The sequence below is a fragment of the Plodia interpunctella genome, chromosome 7 (assembly GCF_027563975.2).
Source record: "Plodia interpunctella isolate USDA-ARS_2022_Savannah chromosome 7, ilPloInte3.2, whole genome shotgun sequence".
NCBI classification, from domain to species: Eukaryota; Metazoa; Arthropoda; class Insecta; order Lepidoptera; family Pyralidae; genus Plodia; species Plodia interpunctella.
Window position 1 is genome coordinate 3,863,760 of NC_071300.1, and position 24,606 is coordinate 3,888,365.

The 24,606-nt window shown below is 32.3% G+C and overlaps 4 protein-coding genes across 13 annotated transcripts in view; 3 read left to right on the forward strand and 1 right to left on the reverse strand.

The window, feature by feature from the left end:
• The window catches only part of LOC128671256 (uncharacterized protein), a 28,437-nt gene extending 8,500 nt beyond the window's left edge, over positions 1 to 19,937 (reverse strand). Inside the window, exons 1-8 of one of the 3 annotated variants that reach the window (XM_053747586.1) lie at positions 19,769 to 19,937; positions 19,312 to 19,492; positions 16,702 to 16,896; positions 15,368 to 15,478; positions 14,903 to 14,956; positions 13,174 to 13,285; positions 12,686 to 12,803; positions 12,020 to 12,155 (exon numbers count right to left, since the gene is read on the reverse strand). In XM_053747586.1, coding sequence (XP_053603561.1) covers positions 12,020 to 12,155; positions 12,686 to 12,803; positions 13,174 to 13,285; positions 14,903 to 14,956; positions 15,368 to 15,478; positions 16,702 to 16,896; positions 19,312 to 19,480 — 895 coding nt within the window. In that variant the 5' untranslated portion in view covers positions 19,481 to 19,492; positions 19,769 to 19,937. Of the gene's footprint in view, positions 1 to 12,019; positions 12,156 to 12,685; positions 12,804 to 13,173; positions 13,286 to 14,902; positions 14,957 to 15,367; positions 15,479 to 16,701; positions 16,897 to 19,311; positions 19,493 to 19,652 lie in introns of all 3 variants that reach the window. The other 2 variants (XM_053747587.1, XM_053747588.1) reach the window with 2 other exon arrangements.
• On the forward strand, positions 866 to 5,929 carry LOC128671259 (uncharacterized). Of its 3 annotated transcripts, none has more exons than XM_053747595.2 (5): positions 866 to 1,757; positions 2,202 to 2,327; positions 3,254 to 3,361; positions 3,744 to 3,919; positions 4,180 to 5,929. In XM_053747595.2, exons 1-5 carry the CDS (start codon positions 1,678 to 1,680, stop codon positions 4,389 to 4,391), a joined length of 702 nt encoding a protein of 233 aa, XP_053603570.1. In that variant the 5' UTR covers positions 866 to 1,677; the 3' UTR covers positions 4,392 to 5,929. The 3 variants fall into 3 exon arrangements, with proteins under 3 accessions (XP_053603570.1, XP_053603572.1, XP_053603571.1); XM_053747596.2 differs by having other exon boundaries at positions 877 to 1,757; positions 3,744 to 3,901; positions 4,180 to 5,927; XM_053747597.2 differs by lacking the exon at positions 2,202 to 2,327 and having other exon boundaries at positions 871 to 1,757.
• Positions 6,613 to 11,459, forward strand: LOC128671257 (uncharacterized). Of its 6 annotated transcripts, none has more exons than XM_053747593.2 (7): positions 6,613 to 6,635; positions 8,237 to 8,413; positions 8,723 to 8,883; positions 9,092 to 9,260; positions 9,508 to 9,660; positions 9,907 to 10,076; positions 10,236 to 11,459. In XM_053747593.2, the coding sequence occupies exons 2-7, from the start codon at positions 8,289 to 8,291 to the stop codon at positions 10,412 to 10,414; spliced, it is 957 nt and encodes a 318-aa protein (XP_053603568.1). In that variant the 5' UTR covers positions 6,613 to 6,635; positions 8,237 to 8,288; the 3' UTR covers positions 10,415 to 11,459. The 6 variants fall into 6 exon arrangements, with proteins under 6 accessions (XP_053603568.1, XP_053603566.1, XP_053603567.1 ...); XM_053747591.1 differs by lacking the exon at positions 6,613 to 6,635 and adding an exon at positions 7,278 to 7,716; XM_053747592.1 differs by lacking the exon at positions 6,613 to 6,635 and adding an exon at positions 7,278 to 7,522.
• Positions 19,938 to 21,032: 1,095 nt separating the features above from the next.
• Positions 21,033 to 24,591, forward strand: LOC128671351 (uncharacterized protein). Its single transcript, XM_053747759.2, has 6 exons — positions 21,033 to 21,308; positions 21,455 to 21,640; positions 21,864 to 22,002; positions 22,513 to 22,674; positions 22,867 to 22,992; positions 23,506 to 24,591. Exons 1-6 carry the CDS (start codon positions 21,176 to 21,178, stop codon positions 23,705 to 23,707), a joined length of 948 nt encoding a protein of 315 aa, XP_053603734.1. The 5' UTR covers positions 21,033 to 21,175; the 3' UTR covers positions 23,708 to 24,591.
• Positions 24,592 to 24,606: the final 15 nt, after the last annotated feature.

Sequence of the window (24,606 nt, forward strand, 5' to 3'; positions counted from 1 at the left end):
CCCGCTCATGGATCGAAAGGTCCCAGGTTCGAATCCTACTCGTGCCACATGAGTTTGTATACCAATCTGATTCATGTAGTTTTCATAGACCACCACTTGCTTCCGGTGAAGGAAAACATCGTGAGGAAACCTGCACACTGGTTGAATATTAACTTGTGTGTGAAACGGAGAAGGCAATAGCAAACCACTCCATTACTAATGGCAATAAAATTTGTTATGTGTGTAATTCCACGTAATGACCACGACCCTCAGCCATGAGGAATACGACTATGAAGAGAAGATGGCTGTATTGTACGGTTTGAATGAGTTAGGCTCGCGGTCTTTACATTCCTTCGAAGTTATATTATTGGCATAAACATTCAGTAGTGTAATTTGAGTAGGTAGTACATTATGGAGATTAGATTGCATTTTACAAATTACTGATTATTTAGGTTAAATTTTGATAATTGGATAATATGGCTTCATTAAAATGTTAAAGATATCTCCATTAACTAAGTGCTCGTAGTTACAATTGAAAACCTGTCTTCACATCCTAATTAATATTATAAATGCGAAAGTAAGTTTATTTGTTACCTCTTCACCCTCAATCTACTCAATCTTCTTGAAATTTTGTATACATATAGTTTGAAATATGGAAAGATATAGCGCATACCTTTCATCCTGGAAAATAACTATTCCCGTGGAAAATTTACGCGGGCGAAGCCGCGGGTAACATCTAGTTTTTACATTAAATGTGTGTTCGTGGATTAGAATTGATCGATTGGAATGATTCTCAAACGTATTTCATCGCCTAACCACCTCCTCAGAGACAAACCAATAATTTATGCTAGTATGCACTACCACGAGACACATAATATGTGGCGGTGTGAGGGAGGGAGGTTTCATTCACTTTCCATGATAATAATAAAAAAGAAAATATGGACAAAACCCAACGCTACAGTGACCTCAAGCTTGTGTCGTACGTCCAATAGACACAAACGCAACAAATTTCAAATGATACAAATTTCGCACTGGGTACCAAACCTCCACATCACACGACGGATCCGGGGGCCCACTATATGACGGGAGTTGTCATCGATATCAAATCAGATATAATGGAATATCTGATTTCATATCGAGCTGATTGAATTAATGACTAATTAATCATCATTGGCCAAGAGAGTCAAACGAGCTATTGGTGGTCTCGCAATAAAAATATAATGTAACCTATGTTTATTTAGATATCCGTTTACGAGAAAGTAAACAGTGTGGAGTAAATGCTACTATCAAAACGCCATTAAGACATGATTAAGTATGACTAATTTTAGCAAAATACCTGGAAGCAAAGTAATGACCAGGACAGTTGTATAATAACATTAGAACTGATAAACCGGGACTAGTAATGTAGGTCAGGGTAGGTTATATAGGACCATATAAAGTTAAGAATGTAAGTAAGTCTACTCACTCGGAATAAAAAACCGCTTTAATGTATAGAATCATAGTCAATACGCTAATGATTCATTTAATTTACTATATAATTATCAAGAGCTATGATGAGTTTTCATTCGCAGAGTTACTGCCGACCAAATGCACTGCGGTGCTTACGTGCAGTAACTTAAGTCAAAAGCATACATGATAATTGGTTAAATACAGTATTTGTGTTAAGTGTTAAAAACAAAGTGAGTGATAGTATCAAAAATGGCAGTGCTTATAGTGACCATTGCTTGTGCATTAGTTGGAATATTATCAAGTCAAGTCGGAAGCCAACCAACCAAACGGTAATTGATTTTGAGACTTGTATGCCTTAAGATATGCCCGACATTATATGCTTGTAGAATAGAAATAGGTTCATATTGTCTCCCTTTAGCAGCGACCGGAAAACTCTTAGTATGATATTATCCTCAGTCTGTGATGTTATGGCTACATAAATCTGTGTAACATTTATAAACTAAAATACTTAAACTTACTGACACATAACCTACAACCAAAAATTGTTGGATATTGTTTGTTTATTGTCTTTAACACTATGTTTGCGAGTGCTTGGCTATTTGATATGACACGATGCCTTAAATAAGAAAAGGAGATGAAAGAAGAGGTCCAAAGGAGACCAGGGAAGAGTTGTGTGATCCAACTGAAAGAAAAGGCAGGCATCGTGTCGTATCAAGACTACTAAGTAGTAAATATAAGAGCTGTTGTGTTCAACTTTGTTTATTTACTTTTAGCCTAATCCATGTCGGAGTAAAGCAAAGGCTTATAATCCCACCTTCCAACTCCCGCAGTCGGGCGCTTTCGAAATTCAGTCCTGACAGGAAAATTTTCAAAAATCGACCCACCACCTCATGCAGCCGGTATACCAACATGCTTAATCCATATTATAAGATCTCATATTTTCATACTTAATAACGCTTTAATACTTTTAAACTGACTAATATGATTTTAAATGTAGTTGTAATATAATGTAAGAATTTTTATTTCAATAACAATTTATTAGGTCTTGTATGTAGCATTGACGTTAATTATGGGTATTCTTACAATAAATCACGTTTGCTTGCGTAAACGACGAGTCATTTGAGATAACTTGAAAAGACATGTAAAATTGCCAATAAAACAATACATACCTACAGATATCCAATAAGGAAACAATGAAAATAATACAGATACAGTATCATGTCTTTATCCCCGGTAAAAGTGCAAAAGATCTCGAAAATGGATATGTTTAGCTAGACAGTGTTCTTATTGGTGGAGTTGAGATTCCAAAATAGTGACAATTTGCTAGCCTATGAGAAACCCTAATTAATAACGCTAATGAAAATAATGACTTTTAAATTACCTAAGTTAGCGATAATACCGATAAAGTCCTATTAGTCAGAAAATTTCATGGACTGCCGAAGAACAGACGTATCATTTCGTGAGATTTTATTGTTTCTTATACTTTTATACAGGTTAGCTGTTGTGATCTTAGATTTAATACTGAATTCTGTGTCTGTACGTGAACAACCTCAGCATCTGTAATTATGCGAAACTTATTTATTATATAGCTTCGACCCTGAATTCCGAAGTCCTAAGACTTCGGAATTACGGGATAAAATGTACCCTATGTGTTCCAGGTTACATTCTACCCGTGTACTAAATTTCATAACAATCCGTCTAGTAGATTTTGGTGAAAGAGTAACATACACACATACATCCTCCCAAACTTCCGCATTTATAATATTAGTAGGACTCCAGCCCTCAGTAGATTTTAGACTAATGATAATATTTTCGTTGCTTCCAGGAGTTGTGATACAGAACAGACTCCTGTCATGTATCATTTACCTAAGCCACTTAAGTTACATGATACCTTTGACGTCATAATGAAATCAAAAGAATGTAATATGAGATCGTAAGTATATAGGTACCATTGCCTACTGCTTTATTAGTATGTGATATAATACTTTTTTAAATATATTTTTTTCATTAAGTATATAAAGAGCAAAACATTGTGTCTTGGCTTGGCATAGACGACTGAAAACGTAATAGATACACACTCTTCCGTGGGTACAAAGAAGATATACATATTAGCCCAAAATTGTTTAATTAAAAATAAAATATGTAAGAATATTAATGGGGTTCATTTCTTCTTTAAGTAAAAAATATATTAGGTTTTCAACAGTCAGAATCCTATTACGTACAATAAATTTTACTATAATACTTTTTATACATCTTAGCGAGTCTACTCCACGAAAAATCTTTTTTTTTTTTTTAATGTATTTTTTAATTTTCAGTTTAAGTATAAGTTTAATGACAGAAAATAACAAAACGGCCTGTACTTTAAAAATAATATCTGACGACAAACAAAGCGAACCAAGGCAGCTTAAACACAAAGTATTGGTTGAAGAAGGACCATCCACTATTTTATGGCCACTGAATGAATTCCTACAAGGTGACAATCCTGCAGAATGTAATTTAATTTCGAACTATTAATAATTTAAATAAATTGGAAAGGGTGATTGAGTTATTACTTATAATGACAATATGATAGTCACAACGTGCTGGGTGGTGTAGAGACACAATTATACGGATTAAGAGACAAAATGTTGATTTAGCATAATAAAAAAACACATTTCCCCTTTTTCTTTTCATTTCTAAAATTTGATTACGACAATAATACTAGACTAACCGGTAACGACTGGTTTCTTAATTTTTTTCTTTTTTTTTTAGATTCCAACATAACAGTGTCTTTTACTGTGAGACGAAACGTACTAACAAGTGAAAATAACATACTGGAAATTGGAGGGAAAAGCAGCTCTATAACTGCAATGGAAATAGATGAAGACGCAGATGTGGGCGACATCACATTTCTTAAAATTGTTGGAGACGGATGGGACGTTGCGGAACTCAACTTCAAATTCGACCTAATCAAGGAACCTTGACTTGGTAGTCATACTCTTGGAGGAAAATTGCTATGATAACTTTATACGGACGTCAATATAACAGTTATCCTGAGAACTTATTGACTTCTGAGGAACAGGTATTGAAGATAAAGCTGACTAAAGTGAAGGAAGGAAAATATTCTTAAATCTAGGAAGCTATGATTTGTGTTATGCGTATTGAAAGCACACGTGGCAATAGTAGGTAGGTTAGCCATTTTTTAGGTACATACACTCTCCATTACATGTGCAGCCAAGGAAAAACAGCAATAAAATTAATATGATGAAAAATAAAACCATGCAGAGAGAAAGAGAGTATAGGTATGTGCGTCCAACTTAGAACAATGCCATAAATTCTCTTGAATTAATAATCAAGACTGATATAAACTCGACGTATTGTCGATTAATTGTACACAGAATGAGCTATGTAAAATTGAATTACCAAATAAATATTTTTTTTTTCATAATTTTTTACATGCAATATTTCAATTAATTACGTTTCACAATCCCATTCATATTTTTATTACCTACTTATTAATATGTTTTTTGGTCTTGCTACATTCAAGTAAAAAAGAGCATTGGGTAAATTGTCAAATTATGGATTAGCATTGTAGTTATTCATAAGGATTTTGGTCAGTACTTAAGTTTTTAATTGTGGTAAGTTAGTAGACTGTATTTCATTTAGGTAGAAACTATACTTACCGGCGAAAATACATTATGCATAAGATTCAATTTTTAAGTTGTATATCATACTAGCTGCGCCCCGGGGCTTCGCTCCCGTGGGAATTTCGGGACAAAAAGTACCCTATGTGTTATTCTACGTTATTTTCTACACGTTTATAAAATTTCATAACAATCGATAATGCGTGAAAAGGTAAGAAACAAACTTACTTTCGCATTTATAATATTAGTTGGGATTTCATTCGATACCTACAGGGTGAAAAAAACTATTATTATTGTATATAATGTATAAATAATATACTATATTCTTACAAAACCTTTTACACAATTAGATACCTAATTGTTAAAAAACAATACTAATTATAAATTACATGCCTCGACAATGATTAAAATTTGTTATAAAAATGCCTGTGTTTTATTTCTGAACTAGCGGCCCGACTTCGGTCGCGTAAAAACAATGATAAAATATTCACTTTCTCAGGAATCACATTATCTATTAGTGAAAACCGCATGAAAATCCCTGTAGTAGTTTTTGAGTTTATCACTAACTCCGAAACTACCGAACCGATTTCAAAAATTATTTCATCAATAGAAAGGTACATTATCCAAGGTTGCTATAGGCTATTTAATAACTATCAAATAAAATTCCCACGGGAGCGAAGCCCCGGGCAACATCTAGTATTTTAATATACAGATTCAGCGCCTCGGAAAATAAGGCAAATCCGCTAATGTCCCAAATAATGACACTGCCAAGTACCAACCACAAGTTCTATTGACTCTTAGGTTTTTGAGTAATCTATACATACATATAATTAGATAAAAGACTATTAACTATATTTTTTTCGAAAATTCAGGATTTCGGTGGTTAGCCGTTTCGTTTAAAAAATATTAACAAAATAAAAAAATATTTATATTTACAGTATTTACATTTGAAATTCTCAAAACAATCCCTTTCTTGTTTGTTAGGATATATGTCACAAATATATATTTCACGATTTTTTTTTATATTTTCTATTTTACCCTCCAAAATAAATGTTAATTTATATATAAATTACTTTGTTCATCTTTGCGTTATGACACATATATGTAGGTGTAATCAATTTCATCTCAATCGGTTCAGTAGTTTCGGATAAAATAACTTTGTGAAAGTCGAACAGACAGATGTACGAAAAATTTAATTCCTAATGAGATCTATATAATCAAGGCACGGACCCTCTCTAAGCGACTTCAACTCACACTCGACTTATTTATTATTAAGTAGTGTCTGTTTGAAAGGCGGTGGGCAACACCAACTTTTCATGAATTTGATTCAACCGGTTTACACAAAACTTGTAATTCCTCCCACGTGCGTCAATGTAAAATAAGTATAATTTTTTCTTTATACAGGGAATTTGACGTTATTTATACCAAGCATATGTTGAATCATCATCAGTCAGTCAGACTTCAGTAGCATGTTGCTACAGTTCAGTTTTATAGGGTGACAAAATTGCATATTTTTTTTTAAATACTATATACTTATAGTACACGTAACAAACTTATGATTGAACTCGTCCTCCAGTAGTGTTTGTAAGTGCTATTAATTTCATAAATGAGAAAACGTCGCCACTTCAGGAAAAGCTGATTTTTCACCTGCGTGTAAAATCAGTTTTCGGGAAATTCTCTTTTCGTTACTCTGCCCAAGGAACCTACGATTTTCATTTCAAGTTTTTATGCCCAGTTTCGGCTGTGCGTTGTATGCCAGTCAGCTTCAGAAAAAAAAACTAAATATTATAAATGTGAAAGTGTATTTATTTGTCCTTGTATCCTTGAAGTGATTTTTATTGATTGGTTGTAAGTGGAAAAATGTTTGTTTCAAATCATAGTTATTGCGTTAGTTGCCGGGCAAGCCTAAATTGGGAGCTCCATAAAACAATTATATTCAATTTTTTATATTTGCAACATTGGTGACTCTGTAAGCTGCTTAGTTAATGCATTAAAATATATCTCAACTGGGAAAATCAGGAAACTATTTTTTTTATTCTTGATACCTAAAGCATTTCCTATTTCGCTCAAGGTGCAGTTTATAGCCATATTATATAATAATCATAGTGTAAGGGAGAGCATCAAAATGAACGTAATCCACTAAAGCCAAGAAAAAGCGCGAAAGATAAAAATAATAAATAGGTAGGTAATTTTATCGGGAGTTGTTAAATAGCTAAACCGAGATATAATTCAGTCAGTCCGAGTCAGAAACTCATACATAATGCGTATACAATATTAATGTTATCGTACACAAGTCAATCTAATCCGTAATCTAAATAAACGTGAACCTGAACGAACATCGCACATCGTCTCACAATCGGCATTCCATTATACGAGCACGAGTGAGTGCGGCGGCATATCGGCCAGTATGGAGTGAATTCTCCAAGCGTCTCTACGTATCGAAAGATGACGTGGTGACCGTTACTTCCAAGGTGCGTGGCTGTAGTACCGTGTCTTGTTTATTTTCCACATTACGTCATTCCATCTTCCGAAACTCCGGTAGATAGGTACTATTCAAGGTTTATCTCAGTTGTGACGAGACGAGATAATAAACTGCTAGTGCTGGTGTTTTATTTTTCGCGCATAAAGTGAAGATGTTAAAAGCATGTTGTGAATGTATTTTCGGGTATGACCAATTATATTTTTAATTATATTATTTAACCGATAACAAGCCCGAGTTTTATAATTATGAAATTGTTAATGGTGAAAATGTGATAGATATGAAGGAAAGTGCACAATGTTTTTATATCTGTGGGAAAGTGGAATTCTGTTTATTTTCTTTAGTCATTTTGTGTTCGCGGGCCGCCCCGTGTTTGTTTATGTCGTGAAAAAAGATTTGACATGACAATAATGTCAAATAGTATAAATAAAGTCAATGTCATGTCAAACTAGGTATCTGGAGGAACAACGAAGCGAATTGGTTATTTTTATAAATAGGTATATTATTATTAAACCTAAATATAATAAAATAATAAATATTAATAAATAATACGTAGATATATAGAAACGAGTAGGTACTTTTAATAACAGATAGCGATATAATCCAATCAAAAACCAGAACAATTTCTTCAATAATATTGAATGACAACATTTAGAGTATAAAGTGTTTGGTTTGGGTGAAGAAATGTGGTAACTTTCCTTTACAGATCAATTACTACGGAAAATAATGAACGTGGGAGTGGTGTACCATTGACAAAAATGAATGGGACATCGTCGTGGCCAGAGGCACAATGGCCAAATACACAATTGTTAACAATATCGTACGAACTCAAACAGAATTTCACATTTACGATAAGTGGATCTATGATGGACCCTCCAAAAAGGTTTGCTCTGTTCTGAATTACATAAGTATAGATTTCTGATGTGATTAAAAGATAAAAATATTGTTATACTCTGTGATTTTGTTAAGCCAGGGAATATCATCATTAAAGTATGAAAGTATGCCATCTTAATGAGTCATGTGTAATGTAGCAGGAAAATATCTGAATATTTAAGAATTGTGCGATGTTAAATCAGTTACTTATCATCGATGACATCTAGAACTTTTAATTAATTACCTAATATCAAACATAGTGAAATTCAAATAATTTTGTGAATATAATTTTAGTGTAGTTATTGAAAATTTGTTTCAGTTTAATAGTAAGCCTTGAAACCGGTGCGAATGATTTAGACGAAAATGTTGTTTGTCAACTGGCTGCTAAATACTATGAAAATAAATTATTCATCAGCAATGGTAAAATCCAGAATGAAGAAGGACTAAATGACACTATGACTGCTGGTGATTTGTTGGATGGTATCTTTAAAACTTGAGCATAATGCAATGTTTTTATGAATTAGTAAAATAACTTATTTATACTGAAATTAAATAGCAAAGTAAATTTATGAACAAAGAATATTGAATGTCAGTTTACATAAAAATAATTTTGTTCATCTTTATACATCTGTTGCTTTTTTCATATTTTGTTTTATTTTTCATCAAATTAATATTTATTATTTTCCAGGTTCAAACTTTAACATTGGTTTTGGATGCAGAGATGACTACTACATGGATATTTACACTGGCAGTTCATTTGTTCAACAGTTGGAACTAAACAACAGTATTGATACAATTAGATACATTAGTGTGGATGGAAATGTTCAAAGCATAGATACATTGAGTTACAATTTTGGGTGGGTATACTTTTGATCTCCCTGTCATCCTTGTCTGTCATTACCTAGAAGTCAAAGAATTTATTCAGAAATCAGTTTTTTAGTTGTTTCCTATCTGCTGTAATCAGGCTTCTTATCCCTTAGTTGCCTCTAAGACATACATGAGATAATATGGAGTGATCCTATTCTAAAGTAGTACCTATTGTTTGAACCTTTACTGCACAAAAAGGAAGTGAGCTGATTATATATTTTTTTATATTATTTTCAGCGATGGATTAAGAGGTGATCTGATATATGCATTACCAGAATGGCCTCGACCGCAATGGCCTAATGACAATTCAATAGTATTCCTTATCCCTCGCACATTGCAAACACAAAGTGGGATCACAATATCTGGATCTGTGCCTAGCAACCCAGACAGGTGAATAATTTTTACTTTTTTTAGATTCCTAACTAATGTAAAGACAAATAAGCAATAATCACAATCAAAAATGTTAACATAACATATCTAATTACAATTTACTAGATTTAACTTAAATTATGTAAAACAGTATGATCTCAATAAATTGTTTAAAAATATAACTCCAATTAATATACATTATAATGTAGGTACTTTTTCCAATACTGTTAAGTAAATTTTATTAATATTGAGTTATTTCTTTTTCAGTTTAACAATAAGTCTTGTGTCTGAGCAAAGTAACACAAATTATAGTAACATAGCATGTCAGCTGGATACAAGATTTAATGAGAATACATTGAATTTAAATACCGTTGTGTATGGTGAACTTCAGGATGTAAAAAACGATCAGAGTATAACAGCTAACGACATATTGTCAGGTGAGTTCAATTTTTAATTATCATTATTTTTATTTTTAAAATTAGTGTAGTGTAGCTATGATTCTTTGATATTGGAGATATTCATTATGAAATATAGACAGTAAACATATGTATGTATTTTATAGTCATTTCTGATAAAGTTAATATGCATCTTTTCAGGTTCCGATTTCAACATTTCATTCACATGCAGAAGTGGGAACGGTGAAAATGTTTTCGATATTTCTTCCAATAATTCTTATATAGACCAAGTGCCTACTGGCCATGATTTTAGTGACATCCGATACATTGTATTAGAAGGGAATATAGACCTTGTGAAAACTTTAGAATTTCATCTTTAATTTTTATTATTGTCGCCATAATATTTTACATATTCCCACCACCTAAACAGTATTCATATTTTGGTGTTGTAGTTGTAATATACATATTTGTTTTACATTTGTTGTAATAGGTTATTTCGAACAATTATATGGCATTAGTCATTGATTGTCTTTCCTGTCTCAGTGTATGTGGTTTATTGTGTGTTAATTAGGACATCCATTCATATATTTCAGTACTGTCAGTGATAGATGGGGTGGGTATTGTATATGACAGTGATTGTATTTTAAAAATAATTTTGAATTTACCCATGTGTGCAAAAAATTAATTTGAATTCCTTCATTTGAATAAATCTAATTGTCTAAGTGCAAATTAAATTATTGAATTGGCTATATTAAATTGATAAATTATTTCATTTGGAATGAAATTAAGTTAATCACTATACGTAATGAAAAATGTATGTGTCTCTTATAACTTCAAAAAATAGATTTTAGGTGGAGATAATTCCATATTATATAAAATGTATGTGTCTTTTATAACTTCAAAAAATAGATTTTAGGTGGAGATAATTCCATGTTATATTCATTTAGAAAGTTTTATAGAATTTATATATTTTAGATTACTAAAATATAGAAATTCTATAAAACTTCTATCTCCATTTTACATTAGTAAAATGTTAAATTCACATTGAATTTTATTTTTGGATCTTTTTGATTGTGTATGTGTGAATAATCTACAATGCAAGTTACGAATATCACATTGTTATTGCTTTATAACATTATTATGATATATTTCACAAGAGTGACTTACATGTATTAACTCTTGTATATTTTAAAATATACAAGCGTTAATATTTATACTAGTCGGTTTCACAGCATTTTAAAGATGTAAACTAGAGTAAAGAATTGTGACGTCTATTAGAAATAGAAGAAATTCCATTGGGAAATTTTCAAAAACGAGTATTTATTAAAAGGAATTCAACCAGTGATTGTTAATTATATTACTATTATATCTATCCATTACTCTTAAGCTTTAATATTTATGAATAAATATTACACTTTATATTAATATTTTTGCTTTTTTTCAATTATAACTAAAAAGTTATTCTTATTCTTAGCATGTAAAAGTTATTAAGATTCCGAAACAGTGTCGTGTTTTATTCACTACTGGGTAGAGTAAATTCAGAGGCCACGTCACTTGATATTATTAGCTATTCTTAAATATTTCTTTATACAATTAAAATAAGTGAATAACTGTGAACTTAATTCTGTAAGGCAGTTGACACATTCTACGTAATTCTTCGCTCTCATCCATTATTCAATTATGCTATTCAGGTTGGATTTCACCAGAAACGTAAAAGGTGTCAACGGTGTGATACAATCTACTGCTAAAAACAGTACATTTTACTCCGAGAGAATAAAGTAATATATACCAAAGAGGATGTATGTTAAAATCTGAGACTTGATAAAGAGCTTTAAACCCAACAATTTGAGAAATGTGACCAGTGTAAAAAACATTTTCATATTTTTCTCTGCCGCATTTTTCTCTGAGTGCAATCACTTACTTTAATTTTAACCATGGATTATTCATTTTCCAAACAGGTTAATGTTTATTTTATAAGTACTTACCAACAGTTGTGTACCGCACGTAGGTTTCCTGGTTATCCATCATGGCGTCCACTGCCTGCTTCTCACAGTACAGCGCGGTGATAATGGCAATGGTCGGCTGACGGGATGAACATAGCGTCGGCATTTGTTTCACCACCTGACATAATACAGAGTTAAAAATCCTTTGTCATAGCTGGTTACTTCGAAACAGAGCTTGTCCAGCCATGCTCCAAATTTTATTAGTGTCATGGTTTTTGAAATGGATAAATATTAATGCAGTATGTTTCATACGTACATATTACGATTAATTGCTTAATTTAAGTAATTTCCCTTTTCCTTGGTTCAAGTATCACAAAGATATATTATGCACGTTATTGGGAACCTAATATTAGATTTTTTATTCTTTCTTGCATGGATTATCCATTAATTTTACATTTTTCAAAAGTTGCGTGGGTTTTCATGACACTGGCTGTTTATAATAAACAACAATATCGTAGGATTTGCTGTTTTTTATTTTTGCCACATCGTTCGAGACCAGATTAAGTTCTATTTTTAAAATTTAATCCCCGTCCTCGAGAGGAAAGCAATTTCTATGAAATTTTCTCGACAGCAAGTTGTTCGGCATCTCTCCGTCATTCCGATCAAACATACACTACTTTCCGAGTGGGAGAAGTGAAAACATTTTACCTGTGTATCCACGCTATGCTGTCGAATGTAAAGCCCTTCGGACATGGCACGCGTCAATCCTTTCTCTTCTAAGGACTCCAGGGCATCTTTTACTTCCGCTTTCGACCATTTTCCAGCACTAGAAGAAAATAATCTTCGTACAAGAGCCATATATTGTTTACTTAATATACGTAGTATCCAAATGTTTATAACGATAAATCGTTTGTTACCTCTACACGGTATATAAACTCAATCTCCTTGAAATTTTTCATATATGTAGTTTGAAATAGGGTATCTTTTAGCTTGGAAAAACAACCACAGGCAAAATATGACCATGACTCCAGTCGTGACGTGGTGATTCGGGGTTGGTGGTTTATTGTGCAATAAATATTTTTTTACATTGACCCCTGGTTTCGTGGCATTACAGCCCCGAACGCAAGTATGATTACGCAAAGATGAGAGAGAGAGAATTTTGATTTATTGTTACGGTTTAAAAACACCATACTTACGTGACAAAATCTTCCATAGTCAAAGGATTAGGGTAAGCATTTTCAATCATGTCTAATACCCTCTGTTCCGATATTACTGGCGTTTGGTTGGCAACACTTTCGTCCATAAAGGCTGCAATAGAAAACTCAATTTTAGTTAACCCTCTTTACAGCATAGTAATGTGGAAGAGTAGGGGCATGCATGTGGAATTCGTAAACAATAGGACATTTCACATTCGTCTTGTCACTCAATTGTTTTGTTTTATTTATTACGAGATATACTATTTTTAGTTCTCATTTTCTTTACATTAGGAATTATTTTTGACTCTAAAATAACATCACACCGACATAGCAAGTTCCATATAAAATTGTTTTTGATATTTACAATGAAATTATTTAATTTGACTTACAGTGAAATAGCCTATTCATAACTACATTAAACGAATAATTCTAGCTAAACTATACTCAATACAAATGAATGATTTTAGATTTTGAATTTAAATAAGTCTAGGGTGATCTGGACTGGGCTATTTTGTGTCGAAGGAAAAGTAATTCGACTCGCGCGTTTTCGGTGAGTCACAGTTTCAAAAATAACGCTCTGGGAACATGATTTCGCTTGATTGGTGAGTGTTATTGATTTGCTAAAATTCTACATAGACATTCCCTATCCCTGTTAGTCATAAAAAAGTTAAAATATTATCGAAACTAAAATATGTTATGTAACTGTCACGATTTATAATATTTGAAAATTGACAAAAAGACATTTTAACTTAGAGTATTAAATTTTTTTACGAATTTTATAGGGTATATTTCGGGTGTTAAATATGCGAAATACTTGAACGTTGGTCTTCGTGATACATAAAAAATAACAATTTTGCTTAAAATAAATAACTATAACTATACTAACGATAACGATCCAAAATTAACAATGGATGAAAAAAATAATGCAATTCGAATATTAGATTGATGCAAAACACACTATGGACTACAAATACTACAATTTATAAATATAAAAACGTAGAATATTACGTATCAACACAATGCTAATCAATACTGATGTAAACATAAAATTGTTAGTCAGAAAGAAAATATAACTGAAGTATAGGTTGCTGCAAACAGATAAATCGTATAGGATAATAATAATATAAATCTCAGGGGGCAAAACCAGACGCTAGAAGTTTAAGATGTAAGTCAAAGATAAAGAAAATCATAGACAAGTGGTTAGCGTGGCCACTTGAGATGGAACTAGCCTATCCGGCAAGCCGCGATAGGCTGCTCTTGTGAAAGTGATGAGAGACCAAAGATATGCGCTCTGTCCCGTGTCTTGTATGAACGAAATGGAAGATACATATGTACATATATGTAGTCCATTGCCCCATTCCCATAGGAATTTTGAAATAAATAGATATGAATATTGTAGTTCTATTCAATAAATAAATATTTTGTAATCGTTCCTGTAATTAATTTCCAATGCTGGGAGATGTTTGGATGTAAATAATTTCGGAAAAATAATTGCGAGTTCTCAGATCGCAGCATTTATCTTCTTTTCTTGACGATTTCAAATGGCAAATAAATTATTTTCGACAATTGTTGGACATGGAAATAAAATTTATAAAATCACAATAAGTAGTACCTATCAGTAAGGAATTCATGAAATATTTTTTAATAATTGTATAGTGTCTGATTATGCCCTTAGGGTGTGTATACAGTACAGCCAAACTCATGCAAACTACCAAATTATAATACATACACCCATTACGATAGTCGTATATTATTGCCTTACTGGATATTACACCATTTGCTTCTGTACAATAAAATTGAAATTAATTTTATACGAATTATTAACAATACACAATGTAAGTACATATTATATGCAATATATAATTACGCAAATATACTCTTTGTATGATCACAGAATATATAATAGTACAATAATACCTATGTTATTAATTTAAATATATTTTTTACTGTTAAGCACCTTTATTGATAAATGTAACACCATACTTATATTACTCATAAATAAGAAAATGCAAGGAATTTATTTTAGCAACAACATTGATGATAATAATTTTGTAATTTCAGTCAACTTTATTTTTGTTTTAATTTAATTACAGTTTGACAGTATCACATTGTTAAGCAAGAACACTGCATTCGACTTGCAGGTTTAATGCTCTTAATCTTTAGATTATGGGTGAGATTAAAAATACATACAGACCTGGAGGTGGCGACCCACGCCCTTCTTGTCTCAGTTCTATTTCGAGCAGTTTCAACTGGTCATACTTGTGTTGCATTAGTTTGATTATCTTTTTTATAAAGCCCACATAATCTGGAAATTATAAAAAAAAAAAACGGTTAAAACATCGAACTATAATACTAAGTTATACATACATATATTATGGCTAAACCACGAAGTACGGCTATACCTAGGATTAGCCGGCCGGAACTAAGGAATTTTGAATGAAAGTAGAAATGAATAGTATAAGTGTTGTTATTTTGGACCTAAATTTAGAGTAGAACTAGAAATAAAATAATTTTGATTTTATTAAAAAGATTTTTTGGTTTGCTAGCATAATATTCAATACAATTTTATGTTCCTTCACGACAAAGTTAATGAAGGCGATGCAACCACGCACCCTAAAATCTATAAGTAGGTCACAGAATAATAAGCAAAGTTCTCAACATTCAATCATTACAGTTTTTTGCCATGCAAAATACTTTGTGTCAAGGCATGGGAATATTTCGTTATCACCGGAACAGGACCCATTGTTTGGATATTTCAATGTCATTCAAGATACAATGTAGTCTATGAACCATACCAAACAGAAATTACACTCTATACTTGTCGAAAAGAGCAACCATAGCTTCGTATTTCATATGTTTATGACCAATCTTCGTCTTAATTTAATCTCAAAATGTCTACCTACTCGTAGCGTAGGTACCATACATCTTATCCTACGTACAAGTTTTAACTATGTTTTCTCAACACAGTCCCTCAATCAGTAACGGAAAACATTACAGGACAATGTATAGATAAATCGATGGAAGACCTGTGAGCGTAGGTAGTCCGAGTTTGCTATTTACATCTCACCATCGAGCCGAATCGCAGTGAGACGCAGCTAACCAATCACCCTGTGGCATTGTGACGCAACGACAACCACACCGCAATGTGATTGGTTCGCTGCGTCTCACTTCGAATAGATTTGTTAGTGAGAAGTGAAATGCAAACCCGCATTCGCCCTCTGATAAATTAAGGCGATAAATTCAGCCTTAGATAGAATAGGACCAAAATACTACCTATCTTCCCATGGATGTCGTACGAGGCGACTAAAGGACACATAGCCTTGGCAGCGAATAGGGTCAATATTGTCTTATTCCCAAGGAGGGCTAACATAAGGTTGTAAAATCACGTCGCTGAATCTTCGAAATGTCACGTTTTATTTTTTACGCTCGACCTTCGCGGCATCACAGTCCCGAATGTACCCGGAGCACATCAAAATAAGAGGGATATTTATCGTGATAAATAAGGGATGACTGTAATATCAAGCAAACCTTTTGGAAAATCTTGTGGACTGACGAGTTCCCTGAAGAATGTCTGCGCTTCGTGCGGGCGCTCGCTCGGCGGCATTTGCGGCTTGAACCAGAACTTCAGCGCCCTTGCTTCCCTTGTGTGTGACCCGTTGGCTGCGGATACCAGGTACACTCGGAATTCCAACTGTGCGTGACATGGTTCTGTTACGCCGTTTTCTGGAATTCAAACAAATAAGTACAATGAGATGAATAAATTTCAAAGGGAAAAGGATGTATAAAAATAATACTGACACCGACTTCTATTCAAGAAAGCGGTACCCCATGCTTTTATTATTAACTAGCACATACCATGGAAGTCTATTGATTTTTTTTTTAATAAATCTATTATTTTTCACTTTCACATCATCCTTACTCAGTTTTGAACCAATATTTACATCCTTATCCTTACATTATTATAAAACAAAGTCGTCTGCCACGTCTATCTGTCTGTCTATTTGCGATAAACTCAAAAACACACACAGCACAGATTTTCATACGGTTTTCACCAATTGTGTGTGTGTGATTTATGTTTTTAACCAAGCGAAGCCGGGACGGGCCGCTAGTTTAGTCATAAACCAATCTCTCTCTCACCTGATCGTTTTCCTACCTTGTCATCTCCAATTTGCTCGGTCTTTAGCATCCTTACTCAGTTATAGTGGTAAGCCAATATTTACATTATTTTGGCGTAAATAACTACATGAAGAAATAACGTTAAGTTTTTCCGTTATCTGACTGTATAAAAGCAACTTTTTTTAACCACTTTGTAATGTTTATGACATGAAATATTTTTCGAAAGTGGCTCTAGTAAGTTTTACGTATTGACTTGGCATTATAAATTAGATGCGATGGTTTGTCTCTCAAGGGATAGCGTAGGCATGCTATGAGTCACAGTGGTGCGTGTTTGATGCTCGTTACAAAACTGTTTAGCTCCAAAGACAGGCGCGGCCGACGTCATAAGTAATTGAGTAACACTAGGTACCTACTAATTCGAAGTAGGATTTTTAAAGAAGATTTTTAGGTGGAGTAACTAGTACAAAATGGGCAAATATTGTTCTTTTAGGTAGTTACATTATATGACTGAAAGGCCAAAAAGAAAGGCTCGCCTAGGCAATGACGGTGAATGCAACCGGGTAAATACTAAGATGAGAAAGAGTCTAACTAAAGGCTGATGCACTGCATGCGTGCTTTTTTGGTATGGCAAAAATGCACGCGTCGCAGTCGTCGATGAGCAGTATATACAGCGTTTAGCAATAAGCTTTTATGTTTTTATTTTTATTTTTTATGTTTTTTTGTGACATATTTATGTATTTGAAAAATACAAAAATATGTCACCTCTTTTTCAATATTTTTATGAAAACTATAAAATTATTGAATAATCATAAGTATTTATAACATGCTGCATGAAAATATGTGTAGGTACATACTTTTTCACAAAATTTTGTTTAATGTGATAGGTATTTTAAATTTTAATAAATAGCTGATAGCATCTATTGAAGTTTTACTTGAGTAACACTCAATGTTATTGTTAATTCAGATTAGATAATACTCACTTCATTCACTATACAACAGTACAACAAGAAGTCTTTCATGCACCGATCATAATTATTCATAGCAATTAAGATACCAAGTTTATTGAACCTAGTTAACTATCATTTTAAAGACTTGAAGCATCCAATTGTTAATTGATGCATTTTTCTATGTAGATGTAATGGTAATCTTATGACTTCATTGATGATGTCATTTGTCATATAAAAACATAGTTTATGTTGTATGCTAATAAATTATTTAAATACCTATAGATATTCCACAAGTTTATTCCAAAAAATTATATCACAGTGTTTGGAATTCCCAAATGTATCATACAGCCTATGTAAGATGTACCATGCATTTGCTTAAGAGTATAAAGGGGCCACACAGTGGCACAATCATCACATTTTTATCTCCTTTTTTATTTTTATTTCCTTTATTTCTTAATAAAGGTATTATATAATATAAAAAATAGATATAAAAAAATATAATAGATATTAAAAAATATAAAAAAATATCTTAACACATTATGTCATGTATGCTCTTTTATGCTACATTAAGAGATAAATAGTTTTAGTAAAAACTATTACTTATAGTTTTCTACACACCAACCAAACAAAGTATTAACTGTAGATGACATAAATTTGATTTCTTCCAACATTTTATCAACAACTAATATTTTATAATCATTGCACTAGATTGATCAGGCCTTTAAAGGCAGGAAGTTATTCTGAAAATGTAACCACCAACAAGTTAATTTTTGATACTAATGTGATTCAGTTCAGGATCCTAAGTGGAACTGTAGGTAATGCATTTAAATCATTCCATAAAAGTTGATGGTAGGTCTGCAGGTATCAACTACAAATTTATGTTTAGGAAACAAAACTGTAATTTTAAAAAATATACTACATATTATTTTTTCTTATCAATGTAGTGGCATAAACAATAACCTTGAAAGTCCACAAACAAAGTATATTGTATGGAGCTTATCAACTATTATTACCAAAGGCTATAGAGAATCTACAGTACCTATACAAGTAGAACAAAAAATTTAATAGTACAAACCATAGACTTCTTCTTTGTTGATGATGATGCCAGTGTGATCTCCACCAGCTACATGTATTTTATCACTCGCTTCTGGTTCTACTGCCTTCCTTTCCACCACTAGTGTCGTAGACGTCGCTGTCTTACATTTTGGTGTCATAACTACCTTCTCTTCTATTTTATCTGCCATCGCGCTTTTATCCTAAAAATTAAACTCACTGAATTGACGCCCAATCACCGCTGATGAGTCACTTACTTACAAACCACCTTTTTAGGCCAAGTAATGTCACTGTATTGAAGTAGATTCGAACTTCCAAATCAACCCTAATCATGAATATAAATAGGGCTTCAAATCAACTCACTTGTTGGATCGAACTTTCACAGAAACGACACTTTTAGAAATAACAACTTAGTTCAATGATTATCCAAGGTTCCAATTAGATTATAGTGTTATATCTGTATTGTAAATGTTGCTAACCTTCACCTGCTTCTAGGCTGATGAATTTAGATTTTATCGAACTTGTTGAAGTAATCGCGAAGGCGTAAATAAACAACAGCAGACGAAGGAGGCGAGACAAGTGCTTTTGCTTTTGAAGGAAGGAAGGCGCAAGAACGAGCGAAGCGAGCAGACTTTCTGTTTTGTCCTTGTCAATTGATGACATTACAATGACGTTCTTTTTGAAAGACAGATTACCTACACTAGGTAAGCTATTCAATACCCAGCTATCCTGCATAACCATGGGCCATAAGGAATAGACAAACACAAAGTTCTGTTCAAACTGAAGCGCATGAAATCTGCGCACGTTTTGCTTCCTCGCTTACAACTTCTACTATTGTGTTTTATCTCGATTATTCGCTATTCTGTCTTTTGTATTAAAATCCATTTAATACCAAAGGGAGATTGGACTTTGAAAATCCGAGTATAAGATAAAAGTGATCTCTTCTAGTGTATTTATAAATACGTATCTATTCCTCTTTCTTCTATGATCAAAGTCTAGTCAATGAATAAAGAGTATTACTGCAAATTTATCCCGTCAGAGTACATCACTGTATGTTAGGTACACAAAAGCTTTGCCGCCTTTTGCTATGTCGATTAAAACGCTTATTTTAGAGTACTTTATTAATCCATTCATTATGTAATCATTCGTTTGTGAAAATATACAACACTGTTAGCATATTCTAATTCCGAAATATTGGGAAAATCGTTTTCCATAAGATAAAAAACCTTCGAAAACTATAGAATACACTTCACACTGTAAAATTTTCGAGCCAGTAAACGGTCGAAAAGAAACTCGGAACACGAATTTCATACAGGTAAGATCTTCAGTCATAATCAAGTTTATATCAGTATATGACCACAGTTGACCAGAATGCAGAACAGAACCTAAAATAGTGTTATTATTTTGAGTATAATCCACTAAATCCTTTCTTTTTCCTTTAAACTCGCACCACGATTGCGTAGAAGGTATTTTTGGTCGTAAATCTGCAATAATATTAAAAATTGGCGCTTTTTGCCTCCATATGTAATGTTTGTGTACCTTAGTTGTACCAGTATTGCCATCTGCGCTGAGCTTTGCGTAATATATTTCAAAAAATCTATTCTTTTTTTCTTTATGGTCAATGATATTTTTTAATAATATATCATTGTTTATGGTTATATTATAGGTCAGCTGTCAGTGTCAGAAACGCCAGAAACGTTTTTGAAAAGTCGACGTCAAAATAAAAGTAGATATGTTTTTGTATTGTATGGAAGGAAGCAAATGAAGAACTAAATTTCTTTTTTTTAAGTTAAATTAAACTTTCAGGATTTAATAACCCCGCTATACTATACTAAGTACCTAGTGATAGCATATTTGCAGAAAAAAGTTATTTCAAGAAATACATCATGAGAATTTACTTGAGTTTTGTGTCACTTTTACTTATAGCTATTCAAGCCGCTTCCCAACGCTTACAAGGTGTAAGCGACGATGATTTGTTACAATTGATTAAAGAGAAAGATAAACTCATCGTTTTATTTAGTAAGTAAAGAATTGTGCGAGTAAAATCTTGTAATAATCATTCCCTCTTACTCTAATTAAATTTTCACCTTGGTACATGGAATGTTGACTGTTTTTGATTGAGAACTGGTTGATTCATTCTAATTGCTCTTAATTTGGATTTTCAGCAAAACCTAATTGCAATGTTTGTGACAAGTTTGATGCTGCCCTGGAAAGCCTTCAGGACGATTTCAAGAAACATCTCAATGCAGTAACAGTGAAAACAGAGAATAGTCATTTGGCTCGTCTTTACAGCCCTAGTAAAGAACCAGCTTTAGTTTTCTTTAGACATGGAGTACCTCTATTATTTGGTGGTAAGTACATCATATACTTAACTAGACTTTTGAACAGTATTTTTTTTGCCAAACCTACTTTTACTCCTATATTTAATCACATAACTCATATTTTTGGTAATTTTGATTTAACACATCTTAGATATTGTATTATCTCTGTAATAATTACTTAATTAGTCTAAGAAATAACAATCCCAATATTCTAAGCTTTGTTGTACTTAAATTTATTATTTTTTCTGTGAAGGTGAACCTGATGAGAATGAAATCTATGGATTCTTTGAGAAGAATCAATCTCCGGCTGTCAAAGAGTTGTCAGACAAGATATTTGAACATATCACTCAAGCCGCCACAGGGGCTACCACTGGCGATTGGTTTGTTATGTTGTAAGTAAGAACATGTTTGTAACATATTTTTTTCATGTGCATTAATTTCAGATGTGTAAATCTGACACTGTATTGGCATAATATTCACCTTTTTTGTATGATTTAATATTTTGCAAATAAAATGCCTAATCTTTGTAAAATCCTTGTAAAAATTAACCTTAAGCTAAATAAAGAGATGCTGAGCCTTGAGAAAATATATAAATATATCTATCATCAAATGATATCATGTATATAAATATATCTATCATCAAATGATAGATCTATTTTCAGCCTTTATTATTACAGATATAAAGTACTTTCAATTATATCCATAAATTAGCGGCCCGTCTTAGCTTCGCTCAGGTAAAAACATAATAATAAATTTACCCCTAATAACCTTCCTTAGGAATCACTATCCATTGGTGAAAACTGCATGAAAATCCATGCAGTAGTTATTGAGTTTATCACAAACAGACAGACAAACCCGGTAGAGGACTTTGTTTTACAATATATAACGATAATAATTTTCAGTTATGGGGCATCTTGTGTGGAGTGTCAAAGACTACATGCAGTTTGGGAAGGAGTTGGTGCGACACTACGAGGGCGAATCAATGTAGCTCGAATCGACGCCAATCTGGCCGGAGCTGCGACAGCAAAGCGTTTTCAAGTCACCAAACTTCCAGCTTTCCTGTTGTAAGTCCAAGTCTGCATAGGACCTTTAAAGAAAAATTTAGTACTTTGTTTGCTGTGTGTTACAAGTTTCTGCTAAAGATAATTGTGACTCTTCTTGGAGTGAGTCTGATCTTGGAGTTAAACTTGAAGAAGAATTAGGTTATTCTGGTTACAAAAGAACCTACCTTTACTCATAGTTTATTTTTCTTACAGCTTCCGTCTTGGAAAAGTATACAGGTATGAACTACCTAAGAATGACATTAAGTCATTTGTTATCTTTGCTCAAGATTGGTACAAAAACACCAAGGGAGAAACTGTGCCTTTATTAGCTTCACCATTGTAAGTATTTTTGTGGATAATCACATAATGCCAAAATTTAATTCATATATTAAAAATGCTTTGATGCTAATGCTTATTACACAGTTAGCGACTATTTAAATGATAAAAAAACTTCACTTCACTTAACTTTTTAATTTTATAAAAAAAATTTGACCCTCACTAAAATTTCTACCTGTCACACTTGATCTTACCTTGATCACTTGATCTTAATGCTAGTAGTTTGTATCTTTGGTAAACATCATTTAATTTAGAATATGATGTGAAACCTGTGAAATTCCAGGCCTAATTTCTGAATAAATGATTTGTTTTTGATAATTATAGACATACTTTTTGGTTGGGTGGTTTTATATACAAAAATCACTCAAGCGAAAAGATCAATGTTTTTAAATCAAAAATATTGATGCAGTATGGTTTTCGTGAAACCACTAGACATGATCTCTCAAGTAAATACACTTATCATTCCATAGAATTTTCAAAAACAAGACAATTCATAAGTAATTTTATTTGTTTCAGTGATGAACTAGTGGACTGGTGTGTGATTATGATAAAAGAAAGCATCTCCTATGGGCTGCATATCCTCAGTGAGCATCCATGGATTTGGCAAATAGGTGTAGCTGGATTTGGCCTTGTGGCCTTGACAGCTTTGATAGCTTTATTCAAAGCAGGGAAGCCAAAACCAGCCAGGGATAATAAAAAAGATAAAAAGAGCAAATAGAATGTTTATGGAGATTCTATCCCCTACATGATACTTAAATGACATAGTAACATAGAATTGTTAATAGAGGCAACAGGAAAGTTCCTTTAAATGACCAATAAATAATGTACCAATAATTTTTTTAATTATTTAAATCACAAACCACATTTTATGGCTCATGCATGTGGTTTGCACTAATTTGTAGAGAGAATGAAATAATGATTCACATCATAATGAATTAAATTTCAATATAGATTGGTTATATGTAGACAGATCCTAAGCAGTAATAATAAAAAAAAAAACAGTAATAATTTTAGGATATATATTTTATTACTGATAAGTGTTTAAATATATGTATTAAATACAAATACATATTTATATTTGTGTACACACAAATTAAAGTGTGATTTTGTAGGTTTATTCTGTAAGTCATTATTTGATGGCTTTTTATATTTATTAAAATTTATTTTATATGACATCCGTCCCAGCATATTTGTTAAAAGGAATTAGAGGGTATATATTATTTCAAAACTTTAGTGATTGCAAAAATCATGTAAAATTTAAGTTGGTTTAATGGAGGTATATTAAAATGTAGATATAAGAAGGATAATAAATAGGTTTTTATGTCAATCTTATTAATATGTAACTTATAGATAGGTTTTTCAAAAACAGAAAAAATGTAACACAGCTCCAGACTAGATGGAGGATAGCTTATGCCCAGCAGTGGGACTCTTGATGATTCTAAATGATGTGACCTATAAAACTGGTTTCAGATTGTGATGCTTTGCATTTATTATCCTATGTAATGTACTTTTAGGATTTTTTATATTACTTCCATTGTTGTTTTTACAGACATCTGACAAAACTTTCCTATTTTTATACATAATAAAGATTATTTATATTTATGAAGGTTTTCATTA